The sequence below is a fragment of the Loxodonta africana genome, chromosome 3 (assembly GCF_030014295.1).
Source record: "Loxodonta africana isolate mLoxAfr1 chromosome 3, mLoxAfr1.hap2, whole genome shotgun sequence".
Lineage (NCBI taxonomy): Eukaryota > Metazoa > Chordata > Mammalia > Proboscidea > Elephantidae > Loxodonta > Loxodonta africana.
The window spans coordinates 9850978-9876638 of NC_087344.1; the positions used below are offsets into that span (position 1 = coordinate 9850978).

General features: G+C 41.2%; 1 protein-coding gene across 3 annotated transcripts in view; it reads right to left on the reverse strand.

The window, feature by feature from the left end:
• Positions 1-25661, reverse strand: part of LOC135230598 (hepatitis A virus cellular receptor 2 homolog) — a 52541-nt gene that overhangs the window by 1454 nt on the left and 25426 nt on the right. For 2 of the 3 annotated variants that reach the window (XM_064280426.1, XM_064280427.1), the window contains 4 exons: positions 17710-18042; positions 5807-5883; positions 4950-5085; positions 2481-2588 (listed from right to left, as the gene is read on the reverse strand). In XM_064280426.1, coding sequence (XP_064136496.1) covers positions 2481-2588; positions 4950-5085; positions 5807-5883; positions 17710-18042 — 654 coding nt within the window. The remainder of the gene's footprint in view (positions 1-2480; positions 2589-4949; positions 5086-5806; positions 5884-17709; positions 18043-25661) is intronic. The other variant, XM_064280428.1, reaches the window with a different exon arrangement.

The window sequence follows — 25661 nt, forward strand, 5'->3', positions numbered from 1 at the left end:
TCTGCCTCTCTTTGTTCAGAAAGCTTGATTTGAGGTATACACCTCCTTGCTCCTTGCCTGCGTGCTTGCAGTAAAAGCTCTTCCTCCCTCCTCACCTCGGTGTGTTTTAATTGATGAGAAACCGCACCAGGCCAGTCCAGCTTCGGGTAACAATGAGGCAAACCTAACGTAGCGTTCAAATTGCCTTTGGAAACCCCTTAAATTGCCCATGTAATACGCTGCATGTTGTTTTGGGTACAGTGTTTGCATTATGTAATACAAATGTGATGCACTACACAGGATAAGAGGTTTCTATGGAAAACATGTAAATCAATGTGCTGTGAAAATATCTATGAATCCTTAAATATCAGAGTCAGGAGGCAAGAAGCTTGCCCTCAGAGGGGTAGGTGAAACTCCCATGGTAAGAGGAAACCACACATTCCCATCTTTCATCTTTAGTTCATGCTGGGGATCTAATTGAGTGGAAAGGTATGCAGGGTAGCCCATTCCATTTAATTTGTTCTTTCTCTCTCTCTCAATTTCTCTCCCTCCCCCTTTCAGCACTCCCTTTGACTTGCTGACCCTCTCTCCCTTTATCTCTCTGACTTCCTATTACTCTTTGTCTCTATGACCCCCACTTCCTTTCTCTCATCTCCAGCCCTTTGGTGCTCTGACCCTCTATCCTTCTGTGTCTATGGCCCTTAGTTCCTGTCTCTCTCCCAAGACTGTACAGCTTGAAAATCCAAAAATATTTTACTGTCCGTCTCTTTATAGAAAAAGCATAGGATAGAGGAAAACCGAATGACGACAAAACAATTCTCAAAAAACTCAGTTGTAAAGAGAAATGAAGTCCTGATGCATGCCGCAACATGGATGAACCTTGAAAACATCCTTAGCGAAGTCCCCCACAGAAAGACAAGTACTATGAAATACCACTTATATGGCATAAGGAAATATATAGAAACCAGAGATTATTAGCTGTTACCAGGGCTGAAAGGGAGGGGAACAGGGGGAGTTTTTACTTAGGGGGCACTAAGCTGCTGTTCATGTTGGTGGAATGATTTGGAAAAGGATATAGAGAGAATGGGTGCACAACATGAAGTATGTAACTAATGTCACTGAATTGTACATGTAGAAATTGTTGAGATGGCATATGATTTGTTATGTAGATTTTGACAACAACAACAAAAAAAATTTTTTTTTAAAGATACAGAACATGTAGAAAAAGTTTTAAAATAAGCACTCAAGATAAAAAGATAACAATGTTTGGATAAGTTGTTATCTGCTGTATGGATAAGAGTTCCTTTCAAATATCATAAGGAAAAATCTTTTGAATCTGGAGGAAATTTTTAAAAAAGGTATTAATAAGTGATAGCAGCCCTTATTATCATGTAAAAATCATAACAGCCTGAAAAGCCTCTAATGCTATAGAGGAGCAGTTAAAAATTATTTGTATTTCTGGAATAAAAACCAGAATTATTATTTCAACATCAACAACAAAGAGAACCTTCTCAAGGGAAAAATTCTTCACAGCAATGATCATCTACCCCTGTTGGGTGTTGAGTCGAGTAGTTGCCTTCTTAAACCATCCCATGGAAACAGGAAATGTATCAACCTCTCCCTTTTAAAAAAGTGTGTCAAGGGATCCCTGGTTGACCCTGGTGTGAGTCCCAAAGTATACACTCCTTGCCTGCTCAGAAGCCAAGGCAGAGCTTTCAATTCTACCATGTACAATCTCCCTACTTTGGAAACTTTTAGAGTATGTGTTATGGATTGAATGGTGTCCTCCCAATATATGTGTGGAGCCCTGGTAACACAGTGGTTAAACATTCAGCTGCTAACTAAAAGATGGGTAGTTCGAATTCAACAGCTTCTCCTTGGAAACCCTATGGGGCCGTTCTATCCTGTCCTATACGGTTGCTATGAGTCAGCATCCATTTAAGGTAATGGGTTTGGTTTAATACATGTGTAGTAAATGCTTACCCCTATACTTGTGGTTTTAATCCCATTTGGGAATGGATTTTCTTTGTTATACGAATGAGACAATATTAGTGTAGGGTGTGTTTTAGTCAATATCTTTTGAGATATAGAAGAGATGAAACAAGTAAGTGAGGAAGCAGAGATGGGGAAGAGAGATGCCACACCACATAAGATCACAAAGGAACCAAGAAACAAAAGCTTGAAAGAGATAAGCACCTTCTCCCAGAGTCATCAGAGAGAGAAAGTCTTCCCCTAGAACTGGTTCCTGGAATTCAGACTTCTAGCTTCCTAAACTGTGAGAAAATAAATTTCTGTTTCTAAAAGCCACCCACTTGTGGTATTTCTGGTATGGAATCACTAGATAACTAAGACAATTCCCACCCCTTGTCCAAAACCAAAACCAAAACCAAACCCAGTGCCATTGAGTCGATTCCGACTCATAGAGACCCTATAAAGTCACCTGGAAATGAGACACGGTGCCTAGAATTTTAGCTCAAGAGAATCCATCTTGAACATAGTACCTGTTGTGGTTTCTGTGAAATCATGGGCACAGTCAATATCCATTGTGTTATTTCCAGCTTCCAAAATTGTTTCCTTACTTGGCTTATTGCACCTCTTGGTTTCATAGACTGTAAACATAAAGAAAGTGATCCTGCTTTGCTTGCTTCTCACGCCTAAGGCTCGCTGAAGAACTCTCTTCTTTGGAAGACCCACTATTTGTAATTTCATCTCATGCATGCTCCAAAGTCAAGGTAGACCAAATGGCACTCTCCTCCCCCAACACATATGTACTTCATACTGCTGAGTATAAAGTGGTCAAAATGATCTAAGCAACACACACTGTGACACAAACCAAGAAGAGAGGAGATGGTCATGCTTCCCAGAGCTGGCACGAAAGTGGGCAAGGTAAATCTTTACCACAGGAAACTAAAAGGGAAGAAAACATTTAAGAATGTATATTGGAGTGCCCACTTAAGGAGAGAACTTAATTTTTTTTAAGCAACCATTTAAAGGTTTTCCAGGAAATAGTCAACTGGGAATAGATTGTACTTGGGAGGGATCTCTTGAGTAAACTCTCTCAGCCATATAAGGACAAGATCTGACAAAAGATCACCCTCATAAAAGTTTTGGTACACAGAGTTTGTCTCTGGAGAGGTGAGAAAATTTGTCTAGGGGCTATAAGAGAGACTATTCATTGGCCCCATATGCATTCACCTCTTTTTTCTTTTGGAACTTTTGTGCACCGTCAAGTCAATTTTGACTTATGCTGAACCTATAGGACAGTGTACAACTGCCCCATAGGGTTTCCAGGGAGTGGCTGGTAGATTGAAACTGCAGATCTTTTGGTTAGCAGCCTGAGCTCTTAACCAGTTCACCACCAGGGCTCCAAATTTAAGCTAACCTCAAGTCATTTCCCAGCCTTCTTTGCATCTAGGTGGAGCCATGTAATTAATAGAGGGGTGATCAGAAGTGGTGTGTGCTAAGGAGTATGGGCAGGCCTTCGGCTTCTCCTCTTTCCCCTTCCCACTGGCTGATAAGAGGATGTGAAACTACAGCCACTATCTTGAAATACGGATGCAAGTTGGACATTGAGGATGGCATGTCTTGGAAGGACCATGGAACTGTCACATCAGTCATTGGCTCCTTATGTTCAAATTGTAAAAAATAAATCTCTCTCTATTTAAGCTATAGTTATTTTGGTCTTTGATATACCACCAGATCCTGTATCCTAATACAGAAACTAGGTTTATGTGGAACATTCATCAACACAGAACATAAATCAAGCCTCAATAAATTCAAAAGCATTGAAATTTTAGAATATGCTTTTAGACCACAGCAGAATTAAATAAGAAATCACTAACAACAACAACAACAAAGGTAACTAGAAAAGCTCCAAATATTTGGAAATTAAATAAAACACTTCTAAATAACCCATAAAGATTCCTGGAAGCACGAAGATTAAGTGCTCGGCTGCAAACTGAAGATTGGCAGTTGAAACCCACATAGCAGCTCTGTGGGAGAAAGACCTGGGGATTTGCCCCTATAAATATTACAGCCAAGAAAACCCTATGGTCCAGTTCTCCTCTGTTACATGGGGTCACTATAAGTCAGAACTGACTCAGTGCCATCCAGCAACAACAACAAATAACCCATGAGACAAAGGATAAACCACAAATAAAATTTTTAAATATTTCAACTGAATGATAATGAAATCCCACAGAAGAAAATTTGCAGAATGCAGCCAAAGCAGTCCTTAGAGGGAAATGTATAGCTCTAATTTATAGCTAAATTTATAACTTGAATGCACATGCTATAAAAGAAGAAATGTTTTGAAATCAAGGATCTACTATACTAAGTCAAGAAGCTAGAAAACACAAAGCAAATTAAACCTGAAGAAAGTAGAAGAAAGGAAATAATGAAGACAAGAGCAGATATCAATGTAAAAAGAAAGCTAAGAATAGAAAAAAAAGCCAACAAAGCCAGAAGATGGTTCTCTGAAATGCTTGACAGATACCAGGGCTAAGGAGATTTCTGAAAAGGAAGGGAACTAGAGTTATCCCCCCATTCCCTTTTGAGGTTTAAAATTGTTAGAACCACTTGTGTGGATGAGGATGGTCCTCACTCAGGTTTACCGGAATGAAGGTTCCCATGGGACCCCAGTGGAGGAAAGAGGAGGGACCAGTTATCTGCACCAGGTTCAGATTGTCCTAGTACCATATATAACTGAGTCTATGGGATCTTTCTGATCCAGCCAAAGAAGCATGGTGGGTATATTCCTAAGTACTTTGTACCACACCAACGGGATTTGGAAAGAGGAAGATAGCTGGTTTATTCCCTTGGGTTTGTATTTTCAAAGCAGAGCCCCACTTGTGTAGAGCCTCCATGTGGAAAATCTTTAATGTTTGGATCTAAAAGATTTCTTCAATCCTAGAACTCGACCATGCCAGGAGCCAGATCCCTTTATGGGGACCATTTAAGGAGTTTCTTACCTATATCAAGCACAGGATCCTCATACTTTCCTGGAGAAATGGAAGTCCGATTCCATATACTTAATTCCACCTCCTGAATTAGTTGGGTAGCCACTTTTGCAATGTCCTTTTTGGTCCCATTTTTCCATGTATTTTTCTTTAAAAGAAATGAAGCTAATTAGATAGAACCTTACTGAAACTTAAGAAAGTGAGAACATGGGTAAGTGTGGTTGGGTGATCCCATCAGGTACTGCTATGGATCACAAAGATTCCGTCTTATTGTGCATGGGTCCACCATGAGACGATGGTTGACTAGATGGCAGCTAACAACAACAACAACAACAAATTGTGTGCTGTCAACTTGCTGTTTGGTTTCTCATTTACCCCTCACAGCCCTGTGAGGGGTATATCATTGCTACATCTTATTTATGAGACCATGAAGGTTTAGAGGTTGAGATCTCTGGAACCTACAAGGAGTGCATTATGGAGAAAGACAGGGGACAGGAGGGCGTGGGGGTTGAGGTTCTAGATATATGATGCAGGGCTTTGAATGACAGCTGGAGCATTTTAACTCTATTCCAGGGTTTCTCAATCTCGACACTATTAACATTTGAAACTGGATAATTCTTAGTTGCAGGGGGTGCGGCTCTGTACATTGTAAGATGTTAGGCAGCATCCCTGGTCTCTACCTGCTACATATCAAGAGCGTACACATACACGAACACACCCCAGTAATGACAACCAAAAAACGTCTGCAGACATTGCCAAATGCCCCCTGGGGTGGGGACAAATTCAGCTCCAGTTGAGAACTGCTCTATCCTGGAAGTCACAGGGACCCATGTGGTGCTTGTGCAGGAGAATGACATGGTAAGACTGACCAACTGTATCCAAGTCTGGGCTGTATCCTCACTCATACAAACATCCACCGGTGGCTGGGTCGTCGTACCTTTGTGCTCTGGAAAAGAAAAATAGCCATCAGAATGGAATATGGGAGAGAACATGTCACTGGTCACATCCCTTCTTCCAATCACCCTTGAGTGAGGTCTTTCCTTGATGCTTCCACCAGCACCACTAGCAGTTGCCATCGAGTTGGTCCTGACTCATGGTGACCCCATGGGCTCTATGGGGTTTTTAATGGCCACGTTTTTGGAAGCAGATCACCAGGACTGTCTTCTGAGAGACCTCTTGGTGGATTTGAATCTCCAACCTTCTGGTGAGCAGCCAAATGCGTTAAGTGTTTGTACCACTCAAGGGCTCTAATGCATCCACCCAAACCAAAACCAAACCCACTGCCATTGAGTTGATTTGGACTCATAGCAACCCTATAGGACAGAGTAGAACTGCCCCAGAGAGTTTCCAAGTAGCGCCTGGCAGATTTGAACTGCTGAACTCTTGGCTAGCCATAGCATTTAACCACTACACCATCAGGGTTTCCGAATGTACCCACGGCCCATTCTAATTCCCCTCTGAAAATAAAAAAAGCAAGAAACCAATCGCCATCAAGTCAATTACAACTTTTGGTGGCCCTGTGTGACGGAGCAGAACTGCTCCATGGGGTTTTCTTGGCTCTAATCTTAACAAAAGTAGATCACTAGGCCTTTCTCCCATGGCACCGCTGGGAGGGTTCAAACCTCCAGCCTTTAGGTTAGTAGTTAAGTGAAAACCACTTGCTCCATCCAAGGATCTTGATTTTCTCCTAAGGAGTCCAAAATATCTCCTAAAGTAGAAACTTGCAAAGGGATTTAGCATGAGGCCTTCCATTCAAGAACTTAGTCAACAATATTTATTGAGTGCCTAGTAAAAGCCAGGCATGATGCTAGGCCTTGTGAACATGTGTTAGTAAGAGGGACAAACCTTGTGGAGGTGGGGGTCCACAATTAAATTAATTTGTCATTGCATGTTCCTTTAATAAAAATTAGCATAGCGTGCTTATGAAATACCTCCAGGTGAAGGGGGGAAGCTGCAGATGGCAAAAAAAAAAGTAGAACTTGAATATTATTTGCATAAAAATACAGTTATTAAATGATTGCAGTGGTACAACATGTGTTGTATCTAGTGCTGCCAAACAGAAATCCCACAAGCGTTTGGCTTTATCAAAGAAAAATTTATTTTTTCATAGCCTAGGAGGTTACAAGTACGAATTCAGGGCACCAGCTCCAGGGGAAGGCTTTTTCTCTCTGTTGGGTCTTGGGGAAGCTCCTTATCAATCTTACCCTGGGTCTAGGAACTTCTCCGTGCAGGGACCCCAGGTCCAAAAGACACACGTCTTTCTTGGTGGTATGAGGTCCGTCTCTCTCCGCTACCTTCTCTTTCCTTTTATCTCTTGTAAGATAAAAGGTGACACAGGCCACACCACAGGGAAACTCCCCTTACATTGGATCAAGGCTGTGACCTGAGTAAAAGTGTTGAATCCCACTCTAATCTTTTTTTAACATAACCTAATCTTGTCTCATTAACCACAGGCAGGTATTGGGATTTATAACACATAGGAAAATCACATCAGATCATAAAATAAAGGACAATCACACAATATGAAATATGGGCATCATATTTTGGGGGAACACAATTCAATCCACGACAACATGCTTTTAAAATATACGGCGGAGTGATTTGGGAGTAACTAGCAGAGGACCATTCCTCTTCAAGTTGCCATTCCCAGCATAGCAGACTATATGATTGTCTGATATGAAATGGCCACTATCAGTCCATTTCAGCTCACTAACGCCTAGGATATCGATGTTTATGGTTTTTATTTCACTTTTGATGATTTTCAATTTTCCTAGATTCATATTTCATACAACTTGGAGAGGAATGGTGTTGCATTTATATTCAAAAAGAACATTTCAAGATCTATCCTGAAGAATAACCCTGTCAGTGATAGGATAATGTCTATACATCTACAAGAAAGACAACTATTCTTCAGATTTCGGCACCAACCACTAAGGCCAAAGATGAAGAAATAGAAGATTTTTATCAGCCGCTGCAGTCTGAAATTGATCAAACATGCAATCAGGATGCATTGATAATTACTGGTGATTAAAATGTGAAAGTTGGAAACAAAGAGGAAGGATCGGTAGTTGGAAAATATGGCCTTGGTGATAGAAACAATGCCGAAGATCGAATGAGAGAATTTTCCAAGACCAAGACTTCTTCAATGCAAATACCTTCTTTAACCAACATACTTGGCGACTATAAACATGGACCTCACCAGATGGAACACACAGGAATCAAATTGCATACATCTGTGGAAAGAGGCCATGGAAAAGCTCAATATCATCAGTTAGAACAAGGCCAAGGGCCGACTGTGGAACACACCATCAATTGCTCATATGCAAGTACAAGCTGAAACTGAAGAAAATCAGAGTAAGTCCACGAGAGCCAAAATATGACCTTGAGTATATCCCACTGATTTTGACACCATCTGAAGAATAGATTTGATGCACTGAACACTAGTGACTGAAGACCAGAAGAGTTGCAGAATGACATCAAGGACATCATACATGAAGGAAGCAAGAGGTCATTGAAAAGACAGGAAAGAAAAAAAGACCAAGATGGATGTCAGAGGCGACTCTGAAACTTGCTCACGAATGTTGAGCAGCTAAGGCAAAAGGAAGAAATGATGAAGTAAAAGAACTGAACAGAAGATTTCAAAGGACTGCTCGAGAAGACAAAGTAAAGTATTATAATGACATGTGCAGAGAGCAGGAGATAGAAAACCAAAAGGGAATAACATGCTCGGTGTTTCTCAAGCTGAAAGAACTGAAGAAAAAATTCAAGCCTCGAGTTGCAATAGTGAAGGATTCCATGAGAAAAATATTAAATGATGCAGGAAACATCAAAAGAAGATGGAAGGAACACAGAGAGTCATTATACCAAAAAGAAGTTGTCGATAGTCAATCATTTCAAGAGGTAGCATACGATCAGGAACCGATGGTACTGAAGGAAGAAGTCCAAGGCGCACTAATATATTGGCAAAAAACAAGGCTCCAGGAATTGATGGACTATCATTTGAGATGTTTCAACAAACAGAAGCAGCGCTGGAGGTGCTCATTCGTCTATGCCAAGAAATATGGAAGACAGCTTCCTGGCCAACTGACTGGGAGAGATCCTTATTTATGCCTATTCCCCAAAAAGGTGATCCAACCAAATGTGGAAATTATAGAAAAATATTAATATCACATGCAAGCAAAATTTTGCTGAAGATCATTCAAAAACGGCTGCAGCAGTATATTGACAGGGAACTGCCAGAAATTCAGGCTGGTTTCAGAAGAGGATATGGAACCAGGGATATCATTGTTGATGTCAGATGGATCCTGGCTGAAAGCAGAGAATACCAGAAGGATGTTTACCTGTGTTTTATTGACTATGCAAAGGCATTTGACTGTGTGGATCATAACAAATTATGGATAAGATTGAGAAGAATGGGAATTCCAGAAAACTTAATGTGCTCATGAGGAGCCTGTACATAGATCAAGAGGGAGTTGTTCAGACAGAACAAGGGGATACTGATTGGTTTAAAGTCAGGGAAGGTGTGCGTGAGGGTTGTATCCTTTCACCATACCTATTCAATCTGTATGCTGAGCAAATAATCCAAGATGCTGGACTATACGAAGAAGAATGAGGCATCGGGATTGGAGGAAGACTCATTAATAACCTGGGTTATGAAGATGACACAACCTTGCTTGCTGAAATACAAGAAGACTTGAAGCACTTACTGATGAAGATCAAAGACTACAGGTTTTAGTACAGATTTCACCTCAACATAAAGAAAACATAAATCCTCACAACTGGACCAATAAGCAACATCATGGTAATTGGAGAAAGGATTCAATTTGTCATGGATTTCGTTTTACTCAGATCCACAATCAATGCCATGGCAGCAGCAGCTGCCATGATATCAAAAGATATCAAAAGGCATATTGTACTGGGCAAATCTACTGCAAAAGACCTCTTTAAAGTGTGGAAAAGCAACGATGTGACTTTGAGGACTAAGGTGCATCTGTCCCAAGCCATGATAATTTCAATCCCCCCATATGCATGCAAAAGGTGGACAATGAGGAAGGCTGAGGAAGGATTGATGCCTTTGAATTGTGGTGTTGTGAAGAATATTGAATAAACCCTGGACTGCCAGAAGGCTGAACAAATATGTCTTGGAAGAAGTACAGCCAGAGTGCTCCTTGGAAGTGAGGACTTCGTCTCACACATTTTGGATATGTTAACAGGAGGGACCAGTCCCTGGAGAAGGACATCATCCTCGTTAAAGCAGACGGTCAACAAAATGATGAACACCCTCAAAGAGATGGATTGACACAACGGCTGCAACAACGGGCTCAAGCACAGCAACAATTGTGAGGATGGCGCAGGACCAGGCAGTGTTTTGTTCTACCGTACAGAGGGTCGCTGTGAGTCAGAGCCTACTCGATGGCACCTAAGAACGACAATAACAAGGTTTTAATCCTAGAAATCCCTCTTCTCTTCATTTCAAAATGAAACAATAGCAATATGTGATCACCGAAGATACTGATGTACTTTGTGGAATGCCTAAAAAAAAAATAATAAATGCTGAATCCATTTTGAACCAGTTTCTTCTGAAAATGTTACTCTAAATTCCCGAACTGTGTTTATGATCAGGAAATTCAGGTCCTGGAATCATCTGGATCTCCTTCTTCTTCCTCCTTTTGTGTAACCTTTAGGAAGTACACAATTACAAACTGATGTTCTGGCTTCTACGCAAGACACGTTAGCAAAGGCTCATCCTAAAATGGATTTCAAATTGGAATAATAACAGCTAATTTGTTCACCTGCCCACTGGGCATCAGGAACTTTCCTCAGCAAGTTATTGTGATGGTTCTCTGAGATTCTATGATGCTATTCGTTTTACGGATGTGAAAGGCAGGTTCAGGGAGGTTGGATGACTTGCTCAGGCATCTCTCTCAGCAGCTTGGGTTCTTAACCACCTCACTCTGCTCCGCACACATGCCAGGACCTGGGAAAACCAGGAACTCAGAGGGAACCTGGGAGCACACCCCTCCACCTAGGGACGAATATGCCCTGTTTCGCTGGGAGGGAACTCACGTTTCTCTGCACTTTCAGGAGAAGCTGAGTTTAGTAAACCCGGACCCTCTGCCTGGTCTTCTGGTATTTTGACTATATTATCACCGTGTTTTCTGGAGGCAATTTGGCTGAAAGCACCGACATAAGCATGGAACGGAAGTTCTGTTAAGGGTTCTTAACGTTTACTCTCGATGGAATTGAGTGAAAATATCTCAACATGATAACCACATCGTTGTTTCTATAAAAAATGGGCCAAGATTTTAAAGGTCAAAAGTATCACCTTCCATACTTTTACTTTTCCACTGTCAGCAAGTGAATGGATTTCCAGTAGTGAGACCTAGTGAACACACAGCTCTAAATCAAGTATGTGGACCAGGTTTCTTAGACACGCACTGTGTTTTTTATTGATAGAATATGATTGCTTAGATTAATTCACATTTCTTAATATTGGCCAGATTTCCCCCTTTTCTTTCCTTTAAAAAGCAAAATGAGGCTTCCTTTCAGAGTTGAAAGCATATTTTATTGATTCCAGTAACTATCAGAAGAGACTTATTTAAATTAAGAGTGGAGAACTGGGTAGAATATGGCTCATTTTATCCCTTACAAAAAAATACATACATATATATATGTATATATATTTCTTTTATTTTTCCTGTCAGAACTTATGAGTTGGAATCAGTTAATGGCTTGGTTTTTTTTTTATTTTTACTTAGTCAACTTCTGTTCTGTTTTCTTCTCAAACTTGTTATCTGCTGCTTTACCATTTACATGTATATAAAGGACTGGTTATAACATAATAAAATAGTCATGTTCTAAACAAATCAAAACCTACCAAAGTACTGAAACAGAACCAATGAAAATAGATCAGAACACTGAGGGGAAAAAGAAAAGAAAAAGAAAGTTGGAATGAGCCAGCCTCAGCGTTAGAAGCTCTGGCACAATGACAACTGAGCATATAAGAATTTGGGAGACTTTATGACCACCTGCTTTTTTCCACACTTATCAGCTGAAATAAAAATTCTGTTTGCTGTTGCACTAAGAGCAATTTCCTAGAGAAAACAAGTCCTCAACTTAAATAGAAACCACATTTGGAATTTTTACATTATCTTTTCATTTTGCACAACTCAGAGTAACTCACATGGAGCAAATGTCCCACCTGAACGACACCCTCTCTGCTTATCTCTGAAACACAGAGAGACTGAATCACTGTTAACTCATAGCAGTGCTGGTCACCTGTTGTATGGAAAAAAGAAGATGAAAGACTGAGACTTACATGTGCCTGACCCAATGGTTCGATTTAATTAGACTATGATGTGGACATTCTGAGTTATACAATATTTTCCATAATAATTATATGCTATGGAGACACCAGAAGTCCTCGTGGTGCAGTGGTTAAAGCACTTGGCTGCTAACCAAAAGTTCAGCAGTTCGAACCCACCAGTTGATCCGTGGGTGAAAGCTGTGACAGTCTGCTTCCGTAAAGATTTACAACCTTGGAAACCTTACAGGGCAGTTCTACCCTGTCTTATAGGGTCACTATCAGTTAGAATTCACTGGATGGCAATGGTTTTTGTTTTTTGTTTTTTATGGAGACATCTATTAAAAGCCTAATGTGATCATTTAAGTGCAAAATCCCTGACAGAACACTACTATATTTTCCAAACTAAATTAACATTACAGGCTTCTAATGGATGCTATGATTAGGCATGGATGTAATCAGCAGCATTTGCCAAAATAAAACCTGTCACTGTGAAATACTCAGTAAGTTCAATTTCCATCAGTCCATATCATGTGTTTTCTGAGCCTTATGATTTCAGTGAGAGGCTAAAAGCTAAGTGAGAAACTAAAAATCCCTGGACAAAGCTCCTTCTTATGTGTCATACAAAAATGCGTGGTCATTAGGTGTCTTTTATATCTCATAATTGCCAAACAACTGGCTTCTCTTTTGTCTTTTATGCTCAGAGGCACTGCATTAGAAGGTTGTCTTATGCTCCCTAGGATGAAAAGCAAAAGGTCTACACTAATTTAAATGCATAATCTTCATGAGGCAACTCCAAGGACATGTGCACCATTAGAAGAATCCCATGGTCAGTGGGGGCAAAATGGGGAAAATCAGAGGGTCAGAGAGTCACTGGAGATGCTGAGACAGAAAAGGGACACACAGAAGCCTGCACAGCACAGGAGGTAAATAGTCACAGGCCAAGGCACAGCAGTGCTGGGAAATTCAGCTGAGATGCTTACTGATAATTTTGTCATTGGCTTCCAGGGGAGGCTGGCAGCAATATGGTTTGTCATGTAGTGTTCCTTCTAGGTAGCTCACAATGCTCCATGTCTATTATTCACAATCTCTCTTAGTTACTCTTAGCTTGACATGGGCACTTCCCTAACATATGTAGATTCTGTGGCTGGGTTCTGGAAGAATTTTCTGATCTCCATGGAGGAATGCTTGTGTATCACAGGGTAAGCAGAGCTCAGTCCTCTTTTTGAATTCATCCTTACTCTCACCACTCTCTTTGGTTCTTCTCTTGGGTCTGTTGTACAGACTCTGAGCATTGTCAGCACTCTAGTTCCAGCTTCGCTTTTGAATAGAGTTCTATGTATGGGACCAAATGCAGGAGATGACCATCATTCCCATTTATCAGACCATTTTATTTTCAAAGCCTTGTTTCTCAAAGCCACTAGGATTTCAGGTTAACAAAAGTGGCAAATAATTGTAATATCATCATAAGACATTTATATACTAAAATTTTCCAAAAAAAAAAAAACACAAGGAGAAGGAGGAGAAAGAGGAGAAGGGGAAAAGAACACAGAGAAGGAGAAGAGAGAGGAAAAGAAGGAGGAGGAAGAGAGGACTAAGCAACAGCAGGGAAATGATCATGGTTAAGGGTAGTTGATCCCTGAGTATAGAGTCCATATTTATGTGTTAATGAAGTTGATGAAAACCCTAGATCAGGGACCTTCTTGCAAGAAAAGCAGATTTGATATAGCAAGATAACCAAACTTCTCATAAAGAGTTAATTGCAGGTATTTTCAAGGCCAGATAGAGAGGTAATATACAGTCATAAATTTACAGAGAGTATAAACATAATAAAGACTTTTGAAATTATGGAAGTAATTAAAAGAGCTGCCTCTTTACTGCTCTGACAGGGATCACAATAGAGGGTCCCAGACAGAGCTGGAGAAAAATGTAGAGCAAAATTTTAACTCACAGAAAAAGAGCAGACGTCCTGGCCTGACAGACATTGGAGAAACCCAGAGAGTATGGTCCCTGGATGTCCTTTTAGCTCAGTAATGAAGTCACTCCTAAGATTCATGCTTCACCTAAAGATTAGACAGGCCCATAAAACAAAACAAGACTAAAGGGGCACACCGGCCCAGGGGCAAGGACTAGAAGGCAGGAGGGGACAGGAAAGCTGGCAATGGGTAACCCAACGTCGAGAAGAAGAGAGCGTTGACATGTCGTGGGGTTGTTAACCAACGTCATAAAACAATATGTGTACTAACTGTTCAATGAGAAGCTAGTTTATTCTGTAAATCCTCATCTGAAGTATAATAAAAAGCTTGTATTTATTAAAGAAAAAAAAAAGATCTGCCTTTTTAACTAGTCAGAATAGTCTGTTTTCTCTTAATTGTGCTTAAATTTAAATTGATGTTTATTTAGAAAACAGTCAAATGAAGATATTAGACTGCTTCACTGAATCTCTTATGGTATGCAAAAAAAGATAAAATAGCTCTTCAACTTTGTTGTTGTTGTTAGGTGCCTCGGAGTTGGTTCTGACTCATAGTGACCCTATGTACAACAGGACAAAACACTGCCCGGTCCTGTGCCATCCTCACAATTGTTGAGCCCATTGTTGTAGCCACTGTGTCAATCCATCTCTATGAAGGTCTTCCTCTTTTTCACCGACCTCTACTTTACCAAGCATGATGTCCTTCTGCAGAGACCAGTTCCTCCTGATGACATGTCCAAAGTCTGTGAGATGAAGTCTTGCCATCCTCGCTTCTATGAGGATTCTGGCTGTACTTCTTCCAAGACAGATTTTTGTTCTTCTGCCTGTCCATGGTATATTCAATATTCTTCGTTAACATGATAATTCATCAATCCATCTCTGGCCTTCCTTGTTCAGTGGCCCCCTTTTGAGTGCATCTGACCAGAAAAAAAAAAAAAAAAAAAACCAGTGGCTGTTGAGTTGACTCCAACTCACACTACAGTCCTCAAAGTGACATCTTTGCTTTTTAAGATTTTAAAGAGGCCTCTTGCAGCACATTTGCTCAATGCGATAAGCCATTTGATTTTTTGACTTGCTGACTCCATGGGCATTGACTGCAGATCCAAATAAAATGAAATCCTTGAAATTTCAATATTTTCTCAATACATTGAAGAGTTGGTCATTAAAAAACCAACCCAACAACTAATCTATTTCAGGTGTTTTGCAAGTTCTTTTGCCTTAAGCCATGTGAATGTTAATGAATAGAGAGACTCTTATGGGAATTAATGTCTTAAATGTTTTTATCATATGAACTACACACTCTCCCATTATATTTGGAAAGAAATGTGGCCTTAAGGACTTCAATGATCCCCAGTAAATGGAGCAGAATGTCACCGGCCCACTCCTCTCCAATCTCTAGAATGCTGTGTGAAGTGATCTGTTAGAGACTTGCATCTGATCAGGGTACACCTTGGTTTAGACTACTTCAATGAACATCCATCATCTTTGGATTAAAGGTAAATAGGTACATAATAAAGAAAGAGCAGACCTTCCAGGATATAGGCACTTTCTTTCACAGGGCCATTTCCTTTGTTTTCCCATGAAGACTGTGCTCCAGACACTTTCAACCATTCCTACGCATCTCTTGGACACATCATCTCTCTGGCACCTGCTTGTGTGTTTTGCACATGCTGTTCGTGTCCTTTGGAAGGCCCTGGAATGGGTAACTGGTCAGCTACCCAGGCCACAACTGAAACATCACTTCCTCTGTGAAACCTTCTCTTACTTCTCCAGACAAAATGAGGTCCTTGGATCTCTTTGCTCTGATTTCAATTTCTCCAAAATCCTGGGACTGAACTTCTCAGGTTCCTTCAGGTATTCTTTTTTTTTTTTTTTTTAGTGTTTTTCTTCTTCACAGTATAGTCATTCTCTCAAAGATACAGCCCACATCCTGTTTCCTTTTATACCAAGTGGTGATCCCAGTGACTCACAATTACAATTGCATGTCATTGAACATCCATAATTAGAATCTTGGTCCTCTGGACACAGCACTGCCTACTGGCTTCTCTGGCTTGAAAATAATTTTTACTGCACTTGAATTTCTTCATTAAGTGCATGAGTGGAAGGTAGCATTCACGATCTGGAAGATGACCAGCCATGGATGTTGTAATAGACATCTGTGGCTTGGACTGGCCACCATCCCACCTGTCTTCCTTCTTTTAGTGAGACAGTCAGCTTTTTCCTTTGCAGAACAAGCTCCTGACTGTTCATGCAGGCTGGATAGGCACATCAACTTGGAATTTTATGGTGTTTGGCCCACCCTCTCTTAAGTCGTATGACCACCTGACTCCAGAAATGCCAATCAGATTCGCTCTGGTGGGAAATTGAATCTTGATACAAAGAAGGAAAACACATGGAGTCAATCTTTTGCAAGAGCAACACCTTAGAGGGTCATTCCAATAGTCCCTGATCTCCAGATTCCGGGAGTAATGTTGCTCCCTGTCCCTTTCCAAGGCCTGATTATTTGAAATTTTCAATTCTTCAAGCTGCCCAGGGTCCTTCCAGTTATTTCTATGCTACTTAAGTTACCAGAGTCAAATGAAGAATTTGTCACATGGATCAAATGAAATGTTTCATTTCAAGAATTCGCTAGCCATTGTGATTTTTATCATGAGCTAATTTCAGTAAAAGGGAATTGCAATGCAACGCCATACTGTCTTTCCATTATTGCAGAATCAGAAGCAAACCCAATGAGTTATTTCATTCACTTTATTTCCTTCCCACAGTTATGAACACTGCAGGCACTGTGAATTATCTCTTCTTTCTCATCATCACCCAGGATCTCATCCACATGCTCGTCATACCTTTGCCTGGATCATTACCCGATTTGACCATCACCCTTCCCACTAACCACATTTCAAGTTAATATCTTTCTGTCAGCACAGGACACCATTGGTGTCCCTCTAAGGCTGGGCATTAGATGCGAAATCAAAAGGGTGCATTTATCAAGTCAGGCTTTGGTGTGCACTTTATGTTTATGAAAGTCGGTCATTCAGGGGTTGCTATTCTTCCTAAGAGGCTGTGAACATTGGCTTCCAGGACAGGATCCTGGGAGGAAGAGTTAACCTATGCACTGCGTGCAAAATAGAAAAGGAAGGTGTTGGAATTAAATCAGGCCAACTAGAAAGCTTATCATAGAAAGAAGTACCCACATTCACTAGATTTCACTATGGAACAGTGAATGCTTTTTCATGGGCCAACTAACATTTCTGAAGCGCTGCTTCAGGAGATAGTCTGCTGACTGTAAAGACCTTCTAGCCTGTGGCCTTGAATCGGGCTTGGAGTTAGCACTTCATCTACACACACAAAAGCTTTCCTATTTCCCAAGAGCAACAGTTATTAAAAAACAAGAATGGAGGGTCTCCTCTTTTTCTATTCAAGGAAAAAATTACCAAGCCGAAAGCTTTGCATCTCAGTTCATCTGCACGAAATGACCAAAGAAAGAAGACTCAACTCACCTCCTTTAATCTCCAATGATATGGTGTATTTCTGATCATTAAACCATCCGCTGTGCTGAATACGACAACAGTACAGGCCACTGTCTGCCTTGACTGCGTTCTCTATAGTCAAAGACACATCCCTTGCCGAAAGGGATCCCTTTAGCTTATAATGGTAGTCCTTCTGAAAGGTGACATGGGATCCATTAGTCCTGACAATTTCATCCATGCAATGAGAAAGAGGGCAAGACCCTCGGCCCCAACACATGGACGTGAGTGCTCCTGAGTACATGCAGGGTAGGGTGACAGGCTGACCCAACACCCCACACACTTTTACGTAAGAAATTGCAGCGTCTGCAAAGAAACGGAAGAGAAACAGAGAATGAGGGCTCGATATTGCTTTAACAATGTTTTTTTTTTTCTTTTTTCCACTTTGTTATTTCTTTCCATGTTTCCTTCGTATATTTTGTTTGATTTGTAATCATGTGAGTTTATAGCTTGAGCTTTTATAATGAATAATTATAAGCATTTTTTAATTTAAAAAAGAAGTATCCCCTGAAATGTAAAAATGTCCAGAATGAACTCTCCAGTAGCTAATATAGTGACCTGAAATAAAAAGAATAGCTGCAATGCCAATTTACAAATTCTCAGGAAAAGAGGAACTCAACTCACCCAGTGAGAAGACTTTTATTGGCATAGATTTTTTTTTCTTTCATTTGAAAATGAGTGGTTTAGTTTACCCCAAATATGATAAAACCAATGAAGAAACATGTTAAACCATGCAAGAGCCAGATGTTTCATTTCTGTGAATTACAAATACCATCCCGGCGGAGCACTTATTGATGAAGGTCAAAGACGACAGCCTTCAGTGTGGATTACACCTCAACATAAACAAAACAAAAATCTTCAGAACTGTACCAATAAGCAATATCATGATACATGGAGAAAATATTGAAGCTTTCAAGGATTTCATTTTACTTGGATCCACCATCAACACCCATGGAAGCAGTAGTCAAGAAATCAAACGATGCATTGCATTGGACAAATCTGCTACAAAAGACCTCTGGAAAGCAAAGAGGTCACTTTGAGGACAAAGGTGAGCCCCACCGAAGCCATGGTTTTTTCGATCACCTCATATGCATGCAAAAGCCGGACAATGAACAATGAAGACCAAAGAAGAATTGACACCTTCCAATTATGGGGATGGTGAAGACTATTGAATGTACCATGGACTGCCAGATGAAAGAACAAATCTATCTTGGCAAACGTACAGCCAGAATGCTCCTTAGAAGCAAGGATAGCAAGACTCCTTCTCAAGTACTTTGGACATGTTATCAGGAGGGACCAGTCCCTGGAGAAGGACATCATGCTTGGTAAAGTAAAGGGTCAGTGAAAAAAAGGAAAATCCTCTAGGAGATGGATTGACACAGTGGCTACAACAATGGGCTCAAACATAACAAAGATTGTGAGGATGGCGCAGGACTGGGCAATGTTTGGTTCTGTTGTACATAGTGTTGTGCCAGAACCCACTCGACAGCACCTGACAAAAATGGTAGCTCGATGTTCTAATTTTTGAGGAATTGCCAACTGTTTTCCACAGTGGCTGTACCATTTTGCATTCTCACTAGCCATGGATGAGGCTTCCAAGTTTCCTACATCCTTACCAACATCCAACATTTCTTGTGCTATTCGGAGCCCAGGATCCATGTCCCTGTATCTTTTGCCCTCAGTGTTAGCACTGCCAACAAGTCAGTTAGAGAAAATTAGAGTGGTAGCTGTTTTCCTAATGCAGACATCTGCCTACTGCAGTGAACCTGGCTACCACATGCACAGAGAACAGGCCATGGGATCACTTTGGGTTGGTAAATATTACTGGACACCTTTGACCTCGCTGGACATGAACCGTTAAGTGTAACGGGTGGAGAGCAGAGACTGATCTATGGAAAACGCACCTGTGGCTAGCACTGACATTGCGCCCCTGTCCACACCTCTGGCACTCATTTTCCACTACTTTACCATGGTAAACGCCCCTCCAAAAAAAACAAAAACCCATCGCTATCAAGTCACTTCTGACTCACACCGACCCTATAGCGACCCAAGTCAGCTGGTTAATCTTGTACTTAACACGTTACAGCATTGCATGAAAATTACAACTGCACCTTCCTGGCCTTCACTGATGCAAACTGGTCTATGATGTGCTCAAAGTCATTTTGTTCCCCCAGTTTCTTCTCTTTCTACCCTCAGCAGAGCAAGATCACACAGTCTTCCTTGACTCACGGAGGCTCTCAAATTCGAAAGTATTAGCTTTAACTTGCTGAATGATCTCTCACAGATGGTGATGGAAACTGGGGTGGTTAATAGACACCGCACAGTCAAACTCTCCTTCCATGCCTTCGAGTCGCACCCAGGGTACGTGTCATACCTTAGCTTCACACCTCTCTTTGCTGGTGACAGCACTGTCGATATGAGGACCATTGTGTAGAAGATCTGCTGCTTACTAGGTGTATGATCTTGGGCAGATCCTCTAGACTTAGTTTCCTCATTTGTTGAAAAGGGACAATAAATGGTATCTGTCTCTTAAGGTTGCGACATGAGATTATGTAGGTAAACTGCTTAGCCCAATGCTTGGTGTACATCAGTATAAACTGTATCACCATAAATGATACCAGCAACTATATTGCTAAGCCATCAGTACTAATAAGCCGATAGTGGTAAGTGCCCTGTTGAACTGCTTGCTCTGGAAGGAAAAAGATCAACCACAAGAGCACTGACCCCAGACTAGAGACTATCCCGTCACCAGAGCTGTGTGACCTGGGGAGTGTACCACAGAGGACTTGTTTCAGACAATGTCTCAGGTTCTTCAGTTAGCCCAAGGCCAACTACTTCTGGCTCCCCAAAGAGCACTCTCAGGCCTGGGAGCTTCTGCCCTGCCCAGATGTTCCCCTTCTGCAGGGTAACTGCTACTCATTCCAGTGGCAGTCTGTGTGCCAGCCTCCCTTCCCCTCCAGCCCTCGATTGGGCACTTAGCACATTGTATGGTCCTTCCTGTGGTGTGCCTGTCACCAAGATGGTGGCCATAGTGCACAAGTACAGGAAAAGGGCATCCCTGCTTGAGAGTGAAGCTGGTTGGCTGAAGGAAAGATAAATGGACCCCTGCCCTTTGTAGAGATTTCCAGGATCTCCTGGGTCTTAACTCTCTTACTGCTTTGTGTCTTCTGTGGAAAAATAGGTTTGGAAATAGGTGAGGCTCTATTACCTCCCTCCAGGTGGAAAGACAAAGTTCCTTTGGCTGGGGCCACAGGCCCAGGTAAAGCCCTTTGCTGCTGCTTCTTCCCCAATAAAGAAAGTGTCAATCTGTGTTCAGGGGCCTCAGGACCCAGAGAATCTGTCCCTACACAAGGCGGCAGAGAATAGAGGATACTAAACGGAGAAGAGATTGAAAGATTGAAAAGATTGAAGATACCAAGGATTTCATTTTACTTGGATCCACAATCAACAGCCATGGAAGCAGCAGTCAAGAAATCAAAACAAATGTTGCATTGTGCGAATCTGCTGCAAACGACCTCTTTAAAGTGTTGAAAAGCAAAGATGTCACCTTGAAGCCTAAGGTACTCCTGACCCAAGCCATGGTGTTTTTAGTTGTCCCGTAAGTACGCAAAAGCTGCACCATGAATAAGGAAGACTGAAGAAGAATCGATGCCTTTGAATTGTGGTGTTGGTGAAAAATACTGAGTGTACCATGGACTGCTAAAAGAACAAACAAATCTGTCTTGGAAGAAGTACAACCAGAATGCTCCTTAGAGGCAAAGATGGCACCGAGACTACGTCTCAGGTACTATGGACGTGTTATTATGAGGGATAAGTCCCTGAAGAAGGACATCATGCTTGGTAAAGTACAGGGTCGGTGAAAAATGAGATGGCTTGACCCACTAGGTGCAAAAATGGGCTCAAGCATAACAATGATTGTGGGAATGGCACAGCACTGGGCAGTGTTTTCTTCTGTTGTACGGTCGCTATGAGTTGGAACTGACTCAATGGCATCTAACAACAACAACAATAACAGGCGAATGCAAATGCAAGTGAACAACTCATAGTAGTTGTAGCATCATGCATGTTAGGATCAAAACTTGCAGATGGCAGCAACAACTACTACTAGTGCTTCCTCTACTGCCCGTAGTTACAATTGTCGAATGCCTAACTAGGACCTTTGTTAATGACCTCATATCTCTTATTTAATTTAATCCTTGCCTTAACCCAGTATCTGGTGTACCATAGGTACTCAACAGGGTTTGTTGAATGAATGAATGATAATTTCCTTTTTGTAGGTAAGCGGTAGAATGCCTAACTCCAAAGTTCAGCTTCTTTTCTTCTGTACTTGTTGTTTGGTGCTGTTCAGTTGGTTCTGACTCGTAGAGACCCTATGTACAACAGAAGAAAACACTGCCCGATCATGCGCCATCCTCAGAATCATTGCTATGCTTGAGCCCATTGTTATAGCCACTGTGTCAATCCCTCTCACTGAAGATCTTCTTCTTTATCACTGACCCTCCACTTAACCAAGCATGATGTCCTTCTCCAGGGACTGATCCTTCCTGATAACATGTCCAAAGTACAGGAGATGTAGTCTTGCCATCCTTGCTTCCAAGGAGCATTCTGGTTGTACTTCTTCCAAGACAGACTTTTTCGTTCTTTTGGAGGTCCACGGTATATTCAGTATTCTTCAACAACACCACAATTCAAAGGTGTCAATTCTTCTTCGGACTTCCTTATTCATTGCCCAGCTTTCACATGCATGGCTTGGGTCAGGTGCACCTGAGTCCCAAAAGTGACATCTTTACTTTTCAACACTTTAAAAAGGACTTTTGCAGCAGATTTGCCCGATGCAATACTTCATTTGATTTCTTGACTGCTGTTTCCAAGGGTGTTGATTGTGAATCCAACTAAAATGACATCCTTGACAACTTCGGGAACTTAACTAGATAGAACTATGCAGTCCAGGAAAGATGGAAAAGATGTGGGAAGTGGGCAAACTTAAGAGACTATGGCAATTGTCCAGACAAAGACCACATGGGCCTGAATGGAGCTGGTATAGAAAGAATGAAGAACAGAAAATGGGTGTGAGCAACAGAATTTGTAGGTTTACTTGAAAACACAATATAGACAGGGAAAATTCAAGAATGAATCCTAGGTTTTGAAACTAACGGAGATATGAAATTGTTGTTAAGACCAAGAAGTTAAGGGGGAGAAGAAATGTCTGCTTCTGCCGTGTTTGGTATAGGGAGGAAAGATCATCATAGATAAAAATGACTGCCTTCTCTGGGCTGTGATCTCGGTGAAAGAATTGTATATAATTAATCTATGGAGCCCTGGTGATGCAGTGGTTAAGAGCTTGGCTGCTAACCAAAAGACTGGCAGTTCAAATCCACCAAGCGCTCCATCGCAACTCTATGGGGCAGTTCTACTCTATCCTACCTACAGGGTTGCTATGAGGCGGAATCAACTCCACAGCAATGGGTTTGTTTTTGGTTTTGTTTTTTTGGTTTATGGTGGACTCTTCCTTTGAGCCTTGAAAGAGCAGGGCATCTGCTCCACATATTTTTCCAAATAATCCCTTGCCTGTTTTTTTTTTTTTCTCCTACTGAATTAACTAGTTGTCTGGAGGTTATTTAGATTGAAAATAATCTCTTTAGAGCTTTTGGATCTATCTTGGTCAGTGTACCAAATTTATCGGGCATCCTCCTTCGATTCTGAAATAAATTTTCATCAATGATCTCACCAATGTAACAGGGTAGATAGGCAGATATGATTATTTCCATTTTAGAAATGGAGGGACTGAGCCCGAGTCGTAATCATCTCACGCAGAGAAGACACGACACAGGTAAGAGCTGAGTGTCTTGTACGTTTGAAGTGTGCTCCTCTGTGGTGCCAGAAAGGCTGGGTTTTTTTCTGGTCTGTTCTGCAGAATGGAAACCCTGGTGGCGTAGTGGTTAAGTGCTAGGGCTGCTGACCAAAGGGTTGGCAGTTCAAATCTGCCAGGCGCTCCTTGGAAACTCTATGGGGCAGTTCTACTCTGTCCAATAGGGTTGCTATGGGTCAGAACCGACTTGATGGCACTGCGTTTGGGTTTGGTTTTTGGTTCTGCAGAGCAACGTTCATGTTAGAGCAGAACAAACATTCTTCGCCTGCTTCATCCAATGTGGTGTGCTTTGGCAGGGAGCCTGCTGAGTTGGAGAAGTGACTGAGTGCTGAGATTATTAAGCACCACAACAGCTTACAAATGAGGCACTTAATGAAATGATTTCTCAGCAAAGCTTTACATCAGGAAATTAACCAGAGACGATATAACCTAACACTCAGGTTTGCCTCTTTTTGTTCACATTTCTCAAAAAGAAAATTGAATTAAATAGAGGACGATGTGGAAATCTTTTGTGACCATCTAAGTGCTCAATAAGGAATACAACTCGTGTTAATTTAATTAATTTGAGCAAACACATTGTTAGTTAACCTTAAAAAATAAAAGACTGACTCCCTAGTATGGTGTTTTTCAGTCATCTCATATGCGTGTGAAAGCTGGACAGTGAATAAGGAAAAGCTAAGAGGAGTCGATGGCTTTGAATTATGGTGTTGGTGAAGAACATTGAATATACCATGGACTGCCTGAAGAACGAACAAATTTGTCTTGAAAGAAGTACAGCCAAAACTCTCACTATAAGCAAGGATGCCGAGACTTCATCTTAAATACTTTGGACATGTTATCAGGAAGGAGCAGTCCCTGGAGAAGGATATCTTGTTTGGTAAAGTACAGGGTCAGTGAAAAAGAGGAAGACCATCATCGAGATGGGTTGACACAGTGGCTGCAACAATGGGCTCAAGCATAACAATGATTGTGAGGATGGTGCAGGACAGCGCAGTGTTTCCTTCTGTTTGTACATAGGGTCGCTGTGAGTCAGAACTGACTTGATGGCACCTAACAACATCAAAAACCCTAGCATCAAGATCAATAATTAACTAAAATAAAATAACATGTGCTTTGGTCAGGAATGGAAGGGGAAAGCCTTAATTCCCCTTTTGCAAATGTTTGTCATCGCTTCTTCTGCTCCCTCTTCCTTTCTCCTTTTTCTTTATTTCCTGGTCTCATTTTCTTTCTTACTCTCCTGGCTCATTCCTTTCGGTTTCTGGGAGAGGGGAAAGGAACAAGGAAATGGAAAGCCTAGAAAAACAGAAGGTGATTAAAAGAGAAAGCACGATAAGGATATGACTGCAGAGGGGCTAAGGAAGCACAAGGAAAGAGGTCAGATGGTCATATAAATACCTACGGTTCTTGTGTACCAAGAACTTGCTATGCACCAGACATCAACAACAAAATCCAAGAATATATACAAAAATCTCTAGCACTCAACAAGCTAAAATTCGTGATGTATAGGAAACATTCAAAAAACGATCAGACAGACAAAAAAGCAGGAAAATGCATCTTCCAACAAGGAGAAAAATCAATAAACAGAAACAGACCTGGAAATGATACAAGTGAAAGAATTTGTAGACATGAATACCGAAACAGTTGTTGTTGCTGTTAGGTGTTGTTGAGTTGCTTCTGACTCATAGCCATCTGTACAACAGAACAAAACCCTGTCCTGACCTGCATCATCCCCACAATCATTGCTATGTTTGAGCCCATTGTTGCAGTCACTGTGTCAATCCATCTTGTCCAGGGTCTTTCCCTTTTTTGATGACCCTCTACTTTAGCAAGCATGATGCCCTTCTCCAGGGACTGATCCCTCTCGATAACACATCCAAAGCACATGAGACAAAGTCTTTCCATCCTCACTTCCAAGGAGCACTCTGGCTGAATTCCTTCCAAGTCAGACTTGTTCGTTCTTCTGGAAGTCCACAGTATATCCACTATTGTTCCCCAACACCATAATTCAAAGGCATCAATTCTTCTTCAGTCTTCCTTGTTCATTGTCCAGCTTTTG